This window comes from Pipistrellus hanaki (genome assembly GCF_964339955.1).
Source record: "Pipistrellus hanaki genome assembly, chromosome: 18".
Taxonomy (NCBI): domain Eukaryota; kingdom Metazoa; phylum Chordata; class Mammalia; order Chiroptera; family Vespertilionidae; genus Pipistrellus; species Pipistrellus hanaki.
The window spans coordinates 40,273,863-40,291,114 of record NC_140520.1 but is presented as its reverse complement, the minus strand read 5'-3'; the positions used below and the strand labels follow the sequence as shown (position 1 = coordinate 40,291,114).

The following is a 17,252-nucleotide window of genomic DNA, read 5'->3' as shown; positions in this document are numbered from 1 at the left end:
ATCAGCAAGCAAAGGGGAAGGGCTCGGGGCATCTTATGTTCACTCACAGCACACATGGAAGTGTGTGTGTGTGTGTGTGTGTCCCCCGTGCTGTGCACACACCACAGCTGGGAGGGCTGATGGGACTGACCTAGTCCTCTCCTAGTTTCCCTTGAAGAGGGACAGACACCCCCCTCCCCGGGGGGGGCAAGGGTGGGGGCAGGGGCGGGGGGGTGGGAGGGGAGAGGAGCCATACCACGCAGGTTTCAGCAATGAAATGGAAGAAACCAGGCAGAGGATCAGCACCAGAGGACAGGAGAAGAGTTGAAAGGGCCACAGTTTCTTTTTAAAAAAGTCTATAATTTGGGAGAGGGTGGTGATTAATTTCCAAAATACACTTCAGAGTCTCACCTTCCACACAACACAGCTCCCTTACTCACAGCCCTTTGGTTTTTCAGACAAAATGTAAGAGCCCCATAAAGCCAGAAGCACTGACAGCCCCTCAACGCACCCGGACGCAGTGTTCCCTCAGTCCCTCAGACTGTCCTACAGACTGCTTCTCCCTACACACCTGTCTCACGGCTCAGTAGTAAAGGTGGCTGCAGACACATGGGGGGGTGAGTGGAAAGGGAAACGGGGAAGCCCAGGCACATGGGTGTAGGGAGGGGTGGGAGACACCACTTCCATTTTCCTTTGTCTTTTCCTTAAAAAAAAAAAAAAAAAAAAAAAAAGGTAGGGGTGTGATTGGTTGGAAGGGGAGAGAAAAAAAACCCCAGGACAGTATGTACGCTCCAGAGGTGAGTGATGGGCCCAGTCCCCAGAGGGAAGGTCAGGGCAAGGCCTGCAGCATCAAGTTCCTCAGGAGTTTCTGTCGGCCCAGCTCGTAGTCCTCCTCGTCCACGTTCACCAGCAGCTTGATGGCTTCGTGGCCCACAGCCTGCTTAAGGGAGTCTGTGATGAAGACGCCTTTCAGTGCCTCCAGGAGCGAGCCGTTGATGTAGTCGCGCCAGAATGCGTCGAGGTAGGTGAGCTCAGAGAACTTGATGTCACAGATGATGGAGCCCAGGTCCCGGGACTTGAGGATGGTGTTGGCCTGGTTAAAGCGCTCAAACTGGCGCTCCAGTGGGTCCTGCTTGTTGGAGAAGACGTTGCCCTGCAGAGCAGTCTCGTGCTGGCAGTACTCGGCCCGGACCCGCAGCCTGATGTCTGCAGGGAAGAGAGGTGCCGTGAGGATGAGTTTATGAGAAAGATGAAAACAGCAGCAGAGGAGCAAAGTGGGAACATCACCTGACAGGTCCCCCCGCTCTTCTCCAGGCTCCTGAGCGCCCTGATGCAGGGGGCTCCCTTACCCAGGCCATGCCCAGGTCACAGTATCCCACCCCTCAGGTAGCACCTTGTTTCTGGGACGTTTTTTCCTGGTTAGTAGGCAGTCATTCTCACGCTACCATGATACCAGGATGTGGTTCCTCCTACAGCACAGAGGTCATGACCCTTCCCTCTGATCTGGTGTTAACTACAAAGAGCTGACAAGTGCTCTGCCACCAAGACAGAGGAATTCTCAACCCCCAGGGCCACCACTCAAACCTCCCTCTGCAACAGCACCAACGGAAGCCTGGCACTGCTGAGTGTCCCTCTGGGACCCTTGAACTTCTCACCACACGTCTGCTTTTCCTTAGGATCTGGTGTCACTGACTTTCGGCGTTTTCGCTGGCTCCCAAGTGTGGCTCTCCCTCGAGCTGGCCTCTTGCTACACATCTGAGGGCCTGAAGTGGGGCAGCATACCACAGGATAGTGAGGAGGCACTGACCAGGAGAAAGGGGAGGAAACAGTAGGGTAAATGCTCAGACACTTCTGTGGGAAAGAATCATACAGACTTAGCAGGAAACGCAGTATCCACAATGTGACCTACAAGGACATGTGGCAACAATCACAGGACCCAGGGGACACGACAATGCTTCACCTCATTTTTTAAAAAGTAGCCCATAACCCAACCCTTGGCTGGAATCAACCCAGGACCCTTCAGTCCGCAAGCCAACGTTCTATCCACTGAGCCACACCAGCCAGGGCTGCCTCACCTCATTTTTATGTGTTTATGTAGGAGGGCAGGGTCCTTTCATTAAGGTGTGGCCATGAGGGGTTTGGTGTCCTCTTGAGAAGGGACACTAGGGGATTTAATACCCACTCACCTGTTTTAGGGGGCTGGGGAGGCCTTGGTTCTGGATCACTGAGGGCTCTGGGGGTCACGTAGCGAATCGATGTCTCCTCCAGATACTTGTCTACAAGGTCAGGGCACACTGTAGGGGGAGAGGGAGTCATTGGGAAGATGTACTCCTTCCTTCTCCTGATCTAACCCTTCAACAGGCCTCATAACAGTCCTGGACACCCCCAGAGCCACTGCCGCCTCCCGCTGGGCCTCCAGCCCAACGCCTAAGTCCCCAGCCCCGTGCCCTCACCAGCCCTCCTCCTCTTGAGGGTGACGTAGGGCAGCAGGTCGTGGCGAGTAATGATGCGCAGCAGCTGCAGCACTTGGCGGAAGTTCGTCTCATCACAGCGGCCCTGGCGCTCAAGCGCCAATAAGAAGTCACGTCCATTTCGGATGAGGCCACGCTCATGGTCATCAATGACATCGACAAAGAGGAAGGAAAGAACGCGCACATCTCTGTGTGTCAGGTGGGTGCCCACGATGTCAAACATGCGGTGCAGGCTGTACAGCCCGTGCTCCTGCTCGCCGTGCTCTTCCGGCCACACCTGGCTTGCCCGTCGCTTTAGCCCCGCCATGCTGGGGGCTCAGGTGCGCAATGCTTCCCAGAATCCCTGCTTGGCAGCTGCGATCGCCACTACACTATAAGGACACAAAAGACCCTGTGAGCCCATCAGTGGCAAAAACTGGTCCTATTCATTCCTACATTCCCAGTGCTAACAATGCCTGGCAGTGTAGTGCTTAGTAAAGGTTTATTTAAAAACTAGTCACCCAGTGCACGAAAATTCAAACATGGGTGGGGGGTCGTCCCTCAGCCCGGCCTGCCCCCTCACAGTCCAGGAGCCCTTGGGATGTACTTCTGCAGGCTTAGGCCCGCTCCCTTCTGCAGCCTCCCGGCTGCCTTCCTACAGCCATCGCAGCTTTGTCGAGAAGGACATCCAAAGGTCTAATTAGCACATTATGCTTTTGTTATTATAGATAAAGCCTAGAGCTCCACATACAACAGATGGTGCCCTAAGTCCAAGATTCTATTGGAGAACTAGAGTCACTTCGCCTGGGTGAGAATATTCTACGCCATCTTGGTGTTACCCAGCAGGAGTAGCTATTAGCTATCACCCTAATTGTATCCCACTCCCCCACCCCGCCTCCAAAATACTATTCTTGGTTCTTTGTGCTCCCCCCTAATCAGTTCATTTCAAAATTGAGCAGAAGTAGAGAATTCACTCTTTAATAAGGAAACTGTAGCAGATGAACTTAGGAATAGTAAGAAACTGAAAATTTTTAGAGTGAGAACTATTTCCAATTCTGCCTACTACTCAGACTCATTAAGAATCCAATGAGATAATACAACTGAAATAACTTTGTAAATCGTTGTGAAAGAGATTCAAAGAAATAAGCATCCTCGCCCCTCCATAGCTCAGTGTTGGAATGTAGACCTATGAACTAGGAGGTCACAGTTTGATTCCCGGTCAAGGCACATGCCTGGGGATACAGGCTCAATCCCTGGTGTGGGGCATACAGGAGGCAGCTGATCCATGATTCTCTCTCCTCATTGATGTATGTATCTTGCTCTCTCTTCCTCTCTGAAATCAATAAAAATATATTTTTAAAAAGAAAAGAAATAAGCATCCTAGCCTGGACTCATCTTTCCATAAATGTATCTATAGGTTTCCTATAATCCAACCAAGCCCAGAAGTATAACTGCTTGAAAGGTTAATGAATAATATTCAGTAAAATTCATGGACTTAAACCCGGAAACATTATTAAGCTCCTATGTTGAGCACTCTTGTAATCTCCTATTCTACCTGTGCCCCCTTGATGTTCAGACGCCATTTGGATATGCTGTCTTCCAACCTGACTGTCATTTACCAACCCCCTGTGAATGACCAGTGACAGCCCTACTCTTTCTTTAGTTTGGCATTTGACTCAGAAAGTTCCTCCATCATCCTGGGTAATGTCAAGGACTCAGCCAACAACCAGTCTTCAGGTCAAACAGCGTTCATCTCCACTCTAGTTGCTCACACTCATTACCCCCTTCTGACCAAAACCTCCAACCACCCCATCATTATGCACTCCTGTTGATGCTACTTCTTCTTTTTTTTTTTTTTTTTTTTTTTTTTTTTAATATATTTTACTGATTTTTTTACAGAGAGGAGGGGAGAGAGATAGAGAGCTAGAAACGTCAATGAGAGAGAAACATCGACCAGCCGCCTCCTGCACACCCCCTACCGGAGATGTGCCTGCAACCAAGGTACATGCCCTTGACCGGAATTGAACCCGGGACCTTTCAGTCCGCAGACTGACGCTCTATCCACTGAGCCAAACCGGTTTTGGCTGTTGATGCTACTTCTAAGTATGTCTTAAATCTGCCTAACCTTTCCACTTGCACTGCCCTGGTTCAGGCCCCAATAACCTCTCACATGGACTCCTGCAACAGCCTCTCTTATTTTAAATATATTTTTACTGATTTCAGAGAGGAATGGAGAGGGAGAGACAGACAGAAACATCAGTAATGAGAGAAATCATTGATTGGCTGCCTCCTGCACACCCCTTATTGGAAATCTAGCCCAAAACCCAGGCATGTGCTATAGAAGCTCAACCACTAAGCCACACTGACCAGGCCGCAGAATTCACTTTTCATTCTCTAACAATATTAGTTTGTTATAGTTTACATACATATACTTCACTTCTCTGTACCTTCCTTCCTATTCCACTCCCGTCACCGACCTTTCTCAGATGGCTAACTCCTACTCACCCTTTAACAGTCAACTCAAAAGAAAAAAGTCAGCTCAGATGCCATCTTTAAATTTAGTCCCTACACCTCATGATGGGATAGTCCTCTTCTGTGCTCCCTGGAACACTTCATGTTCCTGTAAGCCATTTATCAGAGTGTACTAGGATTATCTGTGCACTTACTATCCCACCAGAGGCCCTGTACACAAAATTCATGAATGGGTAGGGTCCCTAGGCCTAACCAGCAATCAGGGCCAATTTGTGGGGTGATCAGTGGGGCAATTGGTGGAAGGAGGGTGAGAGGGGAGCGTGCTGGCACCCGCCTTGGCTGGCCTGAGGCCTGTGGGCAGCACCAGCGTTGTCTGCCCCCTGGTGGTCAGTGCGCATCATAGCGACTGATTGTTCCTCCATTCTGTTGATTTGCATATTAGGCTTTTATTACCGTATTTTCCTTTTCCGGCGTATAAGACGACCCCCTAATTTTTACAGTTAAAACATAGGTTTAGGCCTATATTCGCTGTATAAGACTACCCCCCACTTTCGAGGCAATACCAGTTCTTTTTTTAATAGAACGCCTCTCTGACTCTGGCCAATCTGAGAAGGCTTTTTACTAGAACACAGTGTCATCTTATATGCCGGAAAATACGGTATATAGCATCAGATCTTCAGCAACTCATGTAGAGGGACTAAGTTATATTCATCTTTATATCTCCAATACCTAGCAATGGATAGAGTCTGGCACACAGATTAAACTTCATCTCCAAGAGATCATCACAAGCAATACCCATTAAGAAACAAACTCAAATAAGTCCAAGAGGGAGAAGACCTCATTAAAAACAGATACATGCAAGTCAGTTACCATGCATGTATTCTAGCTAGCAGCTATAGCCTCCCTACACTGAGAACTACCCAATCCACAGCACCCGCTTGCCAGCAAGATAAGTGGGTCTGTCCATTCCATAGAGCAAGAAACATAGTCTAGGTTAAGAAACAGAGTAAGTCCTAGCTGGTGTGGCTCAGTGGATAAAGCGTTGGCCTGCAGACTGAAGGGTTCCAGGTTCAATTCCAGTCAAGGGCACATGTCTAGGTTGTGGGCTCAATCCCCAGTAGAAGGCATGCAGGAGGCAGCGATCAATGTTTCTTTTTCATCATAGATGTTTCTATCTCTTCCTCTCCAAAATAAATAAAAAAATTTTAAGATATATATATATATATATATATATATATATATATACCAAGTTTCCCCGAAAATAAGACATCCTCCGAAAATAAGACCTAGCGCATGGAAAGATAAGACATCCCCTGAAAATAAGACCTAGTGCAACTTTGGGAGAAAAAATTAATATAAGACACTGTCTTATTTTCGGGGAAACAAGGTGTGTGTGTGTGTGTGTGTGTGTGTGTGTGTGTGTATATATATATATATATATATATATATATTTTTTTTTTTTTTAATAGTAAAAGCATAATATGCTAAATAGAGCAGGCGTCCCTCCAAATGATCAATGATCTTCCAGACAAAGCCAGGTCCCCAGTGCCAGAAGAAAGTTGGTGCTGGCAACTGGGGGGGGAGGGAGGGGCCTACTCTTGCATGAATTTCGTGCATCAGGCCTTTAGCATTAAAAAATAAACTGCTGCTGCTGCCGAAACCGGTTTGGCTCAATGGATAGAGCGTCGGCTTGGGGACTGAAGGGTCCCGGGTTCGATTCCGGTCAAGGGCATGTACCTTGGTTGCGGGCATATCCCCAGTAGGGGGTGTGCAAGAGGCAGCTGATCGATGACTCTCTCTCATCGATGTTTCTAACTATCTCTCTCCCTTCCTCTCTGTACAAAATCAATAAAATATATTAAAAAAATAATTAGTGAATAAATAAATAAACAAACAAACTGCTTCTTGCCGAAACTGGTTTGGCTCAATGGATAGAGTGTCAGCCGGCAGACTGAAAGGTCCCGGGTTCAATTCCGGTCAAGGGCATGTACCTTGGTTGCGGGCACATCCCCAGTGGGGGGTGTGCAAGAGGTAGCTGATTGATGATTCTCTCTCATCGATGTTTCTAACTCTCTATCCCTCTCTCTTCCTCTCTGTAAAAAATCAATAAGATATATTTTAAAAAAATAAAAAATAAACTGCTTCAGAACAGCCAAACTGATGAGTTCTCAGAAAACTAAAGAGCAAGCAGAAGCTGGATCTCTCTGCCTCAGTAATCCTAAACTAGAAGCACAGAGACTCACCCACTTAAGAAAAGGGAAGTCAATGCTGAAATCACTTAGCCCCAAACCTTGGGATCTGATATGTGGACAGGAAATACAGCCCATATCCACTTAGGAGATACCCCACCTGAAGCATGGGAAACAGCTGGGAAAATAGCTATTCACCTACAGACCACATTCCCGTGTCTCTTCCTCTCTTGTTTTACCTGATGCAGTCTCTAGGTACAGGAGGAGACAGAATGAAAACATCTTCTTGCTTATACCAGGCAACATGGAAAAGCCAAGCCGCCTCAAAACCCCTACAACTTTGTTCTCTATCCCACCTGGTCCCTGTGGCCACCTGCTGACCATGATGAGCCCAGAAAAGCAGGTGGACAGGTTTCACATTCAACCAATCAAAAGGCCAGGTTGCTCCAGAGCTCCCTAACTCAGTGTCCTGACTTAAACCTTAGGAAATGAAGAAATACTGTCCCACATAACAGGCTACCGGAATATTAGGCAGAATATAGGAAAGCACTGTGGTCCTAATTATTCATCAATGGATACAATTCTATAATAGACCTCAATGATCTGAGGGTTAACTCCTTACATTTGAGGGGAAAATAGCCACTTTTCAGTTCTACATTCCAACATCATTTAAGGTCTCTAAAATTATCAGAGTTTCAAAGTCAGTGGTTCTAAATCGGGGGCGATTCCCGCCCCCCCCCCCCCCGGGGCATTTAGAAATATTTGGAGACATTTTAGATTGTCATATGGTGGAATAAGGGAGTGTTACTGGCAAGGAGTGAATAGAGGGTCATGGATGCCGTTAAGCAACTACAGTGCACAGGAGAGTCCCCCATTACCAAGAATTACCTGGCCCAAAATGTCAACAGTGCTGGGAATGAGACCCTCCCTATAGGGGGCATGATAACAGCAGGTCACTTTCCACCCTAGATCTGGAGAAGAAAGCCACTGGTCCCTCTGACCCAAACCCATTAAACAGTATTCCAGAAGAAAAGGAAAGCCAGGCAGGCAGACTCTTAATTCCTAAGTCCACTGGCACTCAGAGTTCTATCTCACTCCGCCTCGATCTCTACCACCTGCTGTTGCCATTCAGGTGAACAGCAGGTGGGAGGGTTGTACTCCCTCTGCCCCATCTGAGAGGTCTCTTTTTGACCTAGTTCAATCCAGACCTCTGTGAAGATAAGAGAAATTCCATCCTGTGCAAGGCAGACACAAAAGACCCCGCACTTACCCCCCACAGCTATCCTTAAAGTCCTAAAAGGCTGCTGGTCAGACTCATTTAATGAAGCAAAATGGAGAAGAGGCCTAAGTTTCCCATGGCCATGTCCTTGGGAGAAATGTCAGGAGGCTGGGTAACAGGCAGCTCCCCCCACTTAATGATCAATTAGGACCATCGGCAAACTGCGGCTCTGAGCCACATGCGGCTCTTTGACCCCTTGAGTGTGGCTCTTCCACAAAATACCACGGCCTGGGCGAGTCTATTTTGAAGAAGTGGTGTTAGAAGAAGTTTAAGTTTAAAAAATTTAGCTCTCAAAAGAAATTTCAATCGTTGTACTGTAGATATTTGGCTCTGTTGATTGACTTTGCCGACCACTGCTCTAGAATGGTAAGTTCCCTCACTCAGCAATCTAACAGGAGTTCCAAGAATCTATCTAACTTCAGCATTAAAAGAACATGGCCAACTTCCTCTTAATCCAAAACACACTCAGCCTTCTGTGGCAATGAAGCAAGGGCACTCGGTAAGTTACAGAGAACCTAGGTGAAGACACTGGAGTGAGGAGAACAGAAGGTGAGCAGGAACTCCCGAGTCTCGGTGCCTGAAATAACACTAGATACCACATTTGAGATCCTAACATATGAGTCCCCCCCTATAGTTTCCCCAAAGTAATACTTGGTTCTTATGAATTGCTGCATTTCTTAGAGTTGTAGTTTGTTCTCCTTAGGGAGGTCCAAGCCAGCCAAGGACCCCCTGGATCCCCTCTTGACTGGTGGTTCTCTATGAGGTTTCTACTTCCAAGCAAAGTCAAGCCTCATCCCAATAAAGGATGACAACTGTACTGTCACAAAACTGAAGGTATGTGACTCTCCCAGAAGCCCACAGGAAGCAGTTAGGTGAAAAACTAAAAAATGATGTCCTGCACAACTAGAGGAAGAGTGAGCACAGAAGGTGCCTCAGCAACCTTCCGAGGGCACCATTTAGCAGACGTGGTGCTTAGTGCACTGTTCCACATGATTAAAAAGTTTCTCCTGCGCTAACCAGAAGGCTAGATAAAAACAAAGCTGGGGACTTGCCCCAACACACCTAATTTCTCCTTTCTCTCCTATTTATATCCAGTTACCAAAACAGACCATATGCACTCGGTGTGGGAGGGCAGAATCATTTTACCTGTCCTTGACCCCACCAGCGATGCAGTTCTCATGCCATCTCCATTCCCTTCCAACGTCTGAATGCAGTAAAAAGCCAGGCTTACCTCTGCCCGAGACTTCGTTTCCCAGGGGTCTCCCTAGCAGAAGGTCAAAGCCAGCAACAACACAAAAACAAATATGGGGGAGAGAGAGTCAATTTTCAAGCTTTATTTTGAAACCTCAAAGACTCAAGGCGTTAATTGTAAAAATACCTACAGCCATTTTGGTGGAAATGACCCCCTCCAAGCTAAATAAGAAAACTCACCTAACAAAGTCACCAAGCTTCACTACCTCTCCAACAGCCAATTCACATACAAAAGAACTCCAAACACTTCCAGACTCAATAGCTCATGCCAAGAAAGGTCCCAAGTTCAACAACTTGTAGGAAAGCCTATTATCCTTTGACACATTCTCACCTGAATTCCCCAGTCCCATGAGGCTCACCTAATTGTGATACAATATTAACGTTAGCTTCCATCTGTAGCGAGAACGGGGAGAGTCCTACAGCCAGAGGCACTTCGCATCCATCACGTCCCTCATCAGCCCAGAACGACCTCCCGACCCTCCCGGGCCCCCGCACACAGCAAAGCACCCACCGGGCAGCACCACTGGGCAGCACCCACTCAGACGCCGGCACCTCACCAGGGACATTTCTCTCTAAATACTGATCCTCCCTCCCAGCACCCAGACAGCACACGGAAGCTCTGGAAGCTACAGCAGTAACTGAAGAAGCCTGGTTTCCAGACGCCATCCTGGGTTCTGTCCCCTGCCTCAGACCCCGGGCCCGCAGCTCGGCACCAGGCTCCCCGGCACGCCGGTCCCTCCCCTCGCGCCGCCAACAGAGCTCCGACGCCCACCGCTCCCGTCTCCCTTCGTGTCTGCCCGGGCACGCGGAGAAAGTGAGCCGGGAACTTTGAGACTAAGCCCGGCGCACCCTCCGCCAACTCCAGGCTCCCGGCACCTGAGCGCCGCAGGCTGCAGGCCCGGCCCCCGAGCTGCCGCGACTGGTGCGCCCGGCTCGGCCGCCCCTCCGCACGGGCAGCCCCGACCTCCGCTCCACGCAGCCAGCCGCCCCGCCCGCCGCCCGCCCAAACTTTCCTGGTTACCTCGGCCCTCCGACAGGCCCTCCAGTCCCCACACCTCCATTCCCGCCGGTCCGCCCCAATAAACTCGGGGCCCCCGCCTCCAATCTAACCCTGCCCAGCCCTCAGAACGTCCCGGCCCGACCCCCGCCCCACGTCTCACACCGCCCCGAATCCCGCCCTCCTGCCCCCGCGGCCCCCGCGGCCCCGCCGCCCCCACCCCGCGGCCGGCGGGACCGCACCCCGCCCGCCCGGCCCCCCGCCCCGCGGGCGCCTCGCCCCCGCCCGCCGCCCCCCGCACGCCCCTCGGCCGCGCCCCTCCCCCACCTGGCCGCGGGTCCCGTCCGGCCCGGCCGGCGTCGCCCCCGCCTCCCCACTTCCCTTCCCGGCCCTCCGCGGCCCCGCCCGGCCCCGCCCGGCCAGCCGGAGCCCCCTCCCCATCCCGCCGCCCGCCGCCTCACCCCAGACTCAGGCTCGGCGCCGCCATGTTGGATCCATCCGCGCCGCTCCCCGCGCCGTCTCCCGGCGCCGCATCCGGGCTCCTGCCGCCGCGGCGGGCGTGGGACCGGGGGAGGGGAGCGGAGCGGCGCGGCGGGCGGGGCTGGGGAGAGGCTGCGTCCGGAGCGGCGCCTCCGGAACCTGGCCGGCTGCGGGCCGGCTCGCGGCGGCGTCAGGCCCGCGGTTGGGCGCGAGCTGAGTGGCCATGCCAGGTGAGGGCAGCCTGGCGCGGCCTCCGCGGGCGGCGCGGCTTCACGGCGCGGGGCGCGGGGCGGGCGGCCATCTTGCTTTGGGGCAGCCGGGCCGCGGCGGTTCCTGCGGCCTCGGGGCTGCCGCGGGAGGGGGCGCGCTCCGGCGTGCGGGCGCCCGGGAGGGGTCGGCTCCGAGGCCCGCCCCGAGGCTGGCTGGCCGGCGGCCGTGACGCATTAAGGCGGAATAGGAGGCGGTTGTCGCTCGCGGGGGAAGGGTCACGACCTGGACTTGACCTTTGCTCTGAGCTTCCTGTTAACCCGGACGTTGGGGGAACCTGGGCCCGCTGCCCCGAGCGCTGCTCAGGTTCCCTCAGAGTTCTTTGTGATCATTTGCCTTTTTGAGCACCTGCTCCCGAAGGAAGTGTCGCCCGAGCCGAGCCTTGGATGGTTGGGAAGGAGGAGGTGGCCTGGTCGGCCTGCGGTGGTCTGTGAGATTGGGGCCCGATTTACAAAGGCCTTGAAAATTGGTTGATTTCATCCTCGGAGCACAGGATAGGCTTTGAAGAGTGGGAGCAGAGGTGTAAGCAGTTCCATTAGCATTTCAGAGACATACTAGTGCAGTGGGACAATGGGCCGCGGGGACTTTTGGAAGCTGTTGTCTGTCCAGGAAGGGAACATGCAGATGGGAAAAAAGAGATGGGAAATGGCTCTGCGGCAGAGGGAGGACTAAAGATATTGTCCAATGTTCTGACTTGGACATTTAGAAAAAATGATGCCATTTGTTGTTTTGGAGGAGAGAAGGAGTTTTAGGTACCTGTGGGATATCTATTAGACAATGGGATATGAGATTATGTGGGCCTGGAACACAGCAGAAAGATTGGATGGGTGTGTGTGTGAATCAAGATGGTTGCTGAAGCCATGAGATAAGGAAGCCAAAAAGAGCATCCTGAGAAAGGGCAAGGACGAGAAAGAAGGAAACCAGGACTGAAGTATCAAGGAAGCTGGTCAAAGGGTTAAACATAATATCAGGTAAGATGCCACTAAAATAAGTCCACTAGATTTTGCAACAACGAAGTCATTTAGTAATTTTGGAGAAATCTGTTTCAGAGACAAGGTGGGTTAGAAACCAGATAGAAGTGAATTGAGTGAATGGGAAGGCACAAGGTACAGGGTGGGGCAAAAGTAGGTTTACAGTGCATATAGAAAAACCTGTATATACTAGTGGCCGGGTGGATGGATCTGTGCATATTGAAAGGAAATCGGAAACTTGGGCCTATGTGTTGAGGAGCTTCCCCATCCCTGTGAGCCACCAGGAAGTTGTGTGGGGAGTCTGTCCTCCCTGAAAAAAAATATTTCCAAATGTCTCTTCTGCAGCTAGGGTCCTGCCTTGCTGGCCGGGAGGTCCCCAGTAGACACCTTGGGCTGTGCTGGATGCTTTCCACTGCTTGGAGACACTCCAAGGTGAACTGTACAAAGTTGGGAATCTTGGAAAGCAGGGTGCTCTCTTGCCCACGTCCCCACTCTTCAGATCCATCTCTCTGACTTTTACCCCAATGGTCAGTCGCCACCTTGTGGCCACTTTTATATTGCTGCCTTCCTCTGTAGCTCAGCGCAATTGGTAAGGGAAGAAATTTGATCTCGTTGCCTGAGGCAGAGTTCCAGGAGCCCAGCAGCAATATCAGGCTAATCCTAGTTTCTATGAGTATTCACACCGCATCTGTTCCCTGATGAGAGTACCTGTAGGCCTATAGGAATGTGCCTCTGGCAAGTACTGGCTGAGCTGTGGGCATCCTTGACACCAGGTGTCAGCACACAGCACCGTGGGGGGAATGTGGGAGCCTGGATGCCGGCCAGGCCTGGGAACAGCACGATGGCTCAGCCACACACACACACGGGAGACCTGCACATAGGATTGGGATTTTCTCACTTTTTCTGGGACTCGCTCCGGAAGTGGGGACCGGTCCAGCTTGGAAGTGGCAGCTGGGAGTGGTAGGAAGGAAGGAGGGAGAAGCCAATCATGTCCTGGGTAAGATGAGTTCTTTGCATTTCAGTTCCGCATCCAAAGGAACACAGCAATAGGTAAGGGGTGAAAGATGGCCCTGCTGCCCGAGGGAGAGTTCCAGGGGGGCTGGTGTAAAGGTAGTCTGATCATGCATGAATGTTCCATGCTGCTTTTGTTCGTGGCAGATTGTACCTGGAGGGTGTAGAGGGGTGATTTTTCACGCAACTCCCAGCCCAAGTGTGGAACTGCCTGAACCAAAAAGGTCAGGCCAGCACCTCTTGGTGCCCTCAATCCACTGGAGCTGGCCAGCGCTCTGCAGGGTCCAGGAGCAGGTATTCAGTGCTAGGACGCCGACCTTTCCAGATGGGGCCAGAGCCAGGTGGTAGGTGGAAGTTGGGAAGGGCTCAACCGTAGACACATGTGGGTGTCAGTCACGGGGCTGGACTTCACCGGCATTCGCTCTACAGACAGGGGCCAGCCGCGGCACTATGTGTGTGAAGCACCTCTGTGGGTTTTTCCCCGAGCCTGCATATGGAGACTCAGGGCAGTAGGTAAGGGGTGCAGTGCACTGTAGGGTCCAAAGGGAGAGTTCTAGGAGCCTGAGCGGCTGATCTGTGGTCATTCCTGCTATACCACCACCACCTGGTGTAGGGATTGCAGTATGTTTGCCGAAGATTGCACCTGCCGGAGGTGGGAGAAGATCAAGTGTTGCAGCTGTGTTAGCCATCAGCCCAGATTCTGCATTGAGCATCTGCCCCCTGGTGGTCAGAGCATGTCATAACAACTGGTTGTTCTGCCATAACAGTCGCTGAGCTTTTGTATCTAGAATAATAAAAGTGTAAAATGCAAATTGACCAAATGGCTAAACAGCAGAATGACCTTCAAAAAAACCAAACTAGCCAAAACCGGTTTGGCTCAGTGGATAGAGTGTCGGCCTGTGGACTGAAAGGTTCCGGGTTCGATTCCGGTCAAGGGCATGTACCTTGGTTGCGGGCGCATCCCCAGTAGGGGGTGTGCAAGAGGCAGCTGGTCGATGATTCTCTCTCTTCCTCTCGGTAAAAAATCAATAAAATATATTTAAAAAAACAAACAAACTATAACAGCCACTCGCACCAGGCTAGCCAAGGTGAGTGCGATGCAATTGGTGGGGGCCCAGCCATCGCCCCATCATCACCCTGCAAGGGAGGCCCAGGCCACTGACCATCAGACTATGTCAGGTGGGCAGGGCCTCTCTCTGGGCATGATCAATCACATGATTGTCCTGCAGAGGAGGCCCAGGCCACCAATCCGCAGATGTGCCCTTGACCAGAACCTAACCTGGGACCCTTCAATCCACAGGCCAACACTATCCACTGAACCAAACTGACTAGTGCAATAAATGAATAAATGAATATATTTTTAAATCTTGGGAATTTTAACAACCACTCATGACTAAGAAAAGATACTGGGAGTTACCTAAAACGTAAGGGTACAAAGAGATTGGAAGTGAAAGAATGGAAAAAGATATATTATGCAAACATAAGCCAAATGAAAATTATATCACACAAAGGTGCAAAGCAGTACTATAAATAGCACTCTATATGAAAAAGTTCAATTTGACATGGAGTTAAATTGATATGCATTGATATGATATAATTTGAATATAAATTCAAATTACATAGAACAGAAGTACAAAAAAATTGACAAATTCATCATTTTCTTTTTATTTATTTATTTTTTTTATAAATCTTTATTGTTCATATTATTACAGATGTTTCTCTTTTCCCCCCCCTCCGTTGCTCCTCTCCACCAGGTTCCCACCCCTCCCTCTGCCCTTTCCCCACCCATCATTATCCTCATCCATAGGTGCACAGTTTATGTTCAGTCTCTTCCCACACCCCCATCTCCCCTTTTCCCCGAGAATCGTCAGTTCACTCCCCTTCCATACCTCTGATTCTATTATATTCAACATTTAATATTGTTCATCAGATTTAAAAAAAAATTTTTTTTTTGTTTTTAGATTCACTTGTTGATAGTTACATATTTGTTGTTCATAGTTTTTTTTTTTTAATTTTATTTTATTTTTATTTTATTTTTATTTTTTTTTAATAAATTTTTATTGTTCATATTATTACAAGTGTTCCTTTCCCCCCCCTTCCCACCCCACCCTCTGCCCTTTCCCCACTCCCCATTGTCCTCATCCATAGGTGCACAGTTTATGTTCAGTCTCTTCCCACATTCCCCTCTCTCCTTTTCCCCAAGAATCATCAGTTCACTCCCCTTCCATACCTCTGATTCTATTATATTCAACAGTTAATATTGTTCATCAGATTTTTTTTTTAATTTCCTTGGTTTTTAGATTCACTTGTTGATAGTTACGTATTTGTTGTTCATAATTTTTATCTTTATTTACTTTCTCTTCTGAAAGAACCCCCTTCAGCAATTCATATAATTCTGGTTTGGTGGTGATGAACTCCTTTAGCTTTTTTTTATTAGTGAAGCTCTTTATCTGACCTTCAATTCTGAGTGATAGCTTTGCTGGGTAGAGTATTTTTGGCTGTAGGTTCTTGCTGTTCATCACCCTGAATATTTCTTGCCATTCCCGTCTGGCCTGCATGGTTTCTGTTGAGAAATCAGCTGACAATCGTATAGGTGCTCCTTTATAGGTAACCACCTGCTTAGCTCTTGCTGCTTTTAATATTCTCTCTTTGTCCTTTGCTCTTGGAATCTTAATTATGATTTGTCTTGGTGTGGTCCTCTTTGGATTCCTCTTATTTGGAGTTCTGTGTGCTTCCTGGACTTGTAAGTCCAATTCTTTCCCCAGGTGGGGGAAGTTTTCTGTCACTATTTCTTTCAGTATGTTTTCGATATCTTGCTCTCTCTCATCTTCTGGGACCCCCATGATTCTGATGTTGGATCGTTTGAAGTTGTCCCAGAGGTTTCTTACATTATCTTCAATTTTCTGGATTCTCTTGCCTTCTAGCTTCTGCAGAGGAGTGTCTTCTGGCTCTTTATGTTCCAAATCTTTGACTTGATTCTTGCGATCTTCTATTCTGTTTTTAGGACTCTGTAGAATATTTTTTATTTCAGACAATGTATTCTTTATTTCTTGTTGATCCCTTAGCATTTCTTGTTGATCCCTTTTCATATCCTCATAGGTCTCATTTATTTTATCGGCCTTTTCTAGGAGTCTCTTGAAAAACCCTATAAGTGTGGTTTTGAACTCTATATCCAGTCTCTTTTTGTCCTCCATTTCTTTCGTTTGTGATCTATTTGGTTTAGGCATTTTCGCAGGCAGCTTTCCTGATGGGGGCGGGGTTTCAGGGTGGAGCCTACAGCCTTGGCTTCCGTCAGCCCCGCCCTATGCGACTCCTGAGACTCAGGGTCCTTCAGTACTTGTTGTAAGCACCTCTGAGAGAAAGGTGCCCTCGATTTTCGCCTGCTACCAAACAGTGTAAGCTCTCCCGCAATGGGCCCGAAACTGGGGTTCAGTTCAGTTGGAAGTGGAGTTGGAGGTGGCGTTCAGAGCAGTCTGGAGCCTGTCTCCTTCCCGCCAGGGCAGTCCTACGGCACAGCCGGCCGGCCCTTCTCTGCGCGCTGTGTGCGCGCCTCTGGGACCTCCTTTCGCTGCTTCCCCGAGTACTGCCTTACAGCCCAGCTCCCTCTGGATGAGCCTGGGTCCCCAGGGTCTGGCCTAGAATGGGGGTTCAGAGCAGTTGGGGGCCCAGCACAGTCGGAGTGTTTATCTCCTTCCCGCTAGGGAACGCCAGCCAGGCACTCGGCCTCCCTCCTCTCCGGCTCCGTACTCGCCACGCGCGCCACGTGTCTCCGCACCTTGGGCTTCCACAGCTCCTCCGTGCTTCCTTCTGGTTTTCTCCTTGCTTCTCGTTGTAGAATTTCCAGTCAGTTGACTTTCCTGTAGTTCTGGGCAATGTCCATCCTATATTTTAGCTGTATTCTATTGA

The 17,252-nt window shown here is 49.9% G+C and overlaps 3 protein-coding genes across 7 annotated transcripts in view; 1 reads left to right on the top strand and 2 right to left on the bottom strand.

Moving 5' to 3' along the window:
- PFDN2 (prefoldin subunit 2) overlaps positions 1–17,252 on the bottom strand; it is a 32,820-nt gene that overhangs the window by 12,318 nt on the left and 3,250 nt on the right. The gene's annotated exons all lie outside the window — the stretch shown is intronic.
- Positions 686–11,219, bottom strand: DEDD (death effector domain containing). 4 transcript variants are annotated; one of them, XM_084867261.1, is made up of 6 exons: positions 11,079–11,216; positions 9,516–9,633; positions 2,433–2,821; positions 2,166–2,273; positions 1,635–1,781; positions 686–1,185 (listed from the first exon to the last, which is right to left on the bottom strand). In XM_084867261.1, exons 3-6 carry the CDS (start codon positions 2,755–2,757, stop codon positions 809–811), a joined length of 957 nt encoding a protein of 318 aa, XP_084723387.1. In that variant the 5' UTR covers positions 2,758–2,821; positions 9,516–9,633; positions 11,079–11,216; the 3' UTR covers positions 686–808. The 4 variants fall into 4 exon arrangements, with proteins under 4 accessions (XP_084723387.1, XP_084723386.1, XP_084723385.1 ...); XM_084867260.1 differs by having other exon boundaries at positions 9,601–9,633; XM_084867259.1 differs by lacking the exon at positions 9,516–9,633 and having other exon boundaries at positions 11,079–11,219.
- UFC1 (ubiquitin-fold modifier conjugating enzyme 1) overlaps positions 11,191–17,252 on the top strand; it is a 34,164-nt gene continuing 28,102 nt past the window's right edge. The window contains exon 1 of one of the 2 annotated variants that reach the window (XM_084867265.1): positions 11,191–11,327. The gene's annotated coding sequence lies outside the window, so the exon portion shown is untranslated. Of the gene's footprint in view, positions 11,328–11,650; positions 12,336–17,252 lie in introns of those variants that run through there. The other variant, XM_084867266.1, reaches the window with a different exon arrangement.

Bases quoted from the DNA above. Each gene is read 5' to 3' on its own strand.
- DEDD (XM_084867259.1), bottom strand. From the start codon at position 2,757: ATGGCGGGGCTAAAGCGACGGGCAAGCCAGGTGTGGCCGGAAGAGCAC. The intron at 2,274-2,432 runs GTGAGGGCACGG...CTCCCCCTACAG, and splicing joins CCTCAAGAGGAGGAGGGCTG to TGTGCCCTGACCTTGTAGAC. The intron at 1,782-2,165 runs GTGAGTGGGTAT...TCTCCTGGTCAG, and splicing joins TCCCCAGCCCCCTAAAACAG to TGCCTCCTCACTATCCTGTG.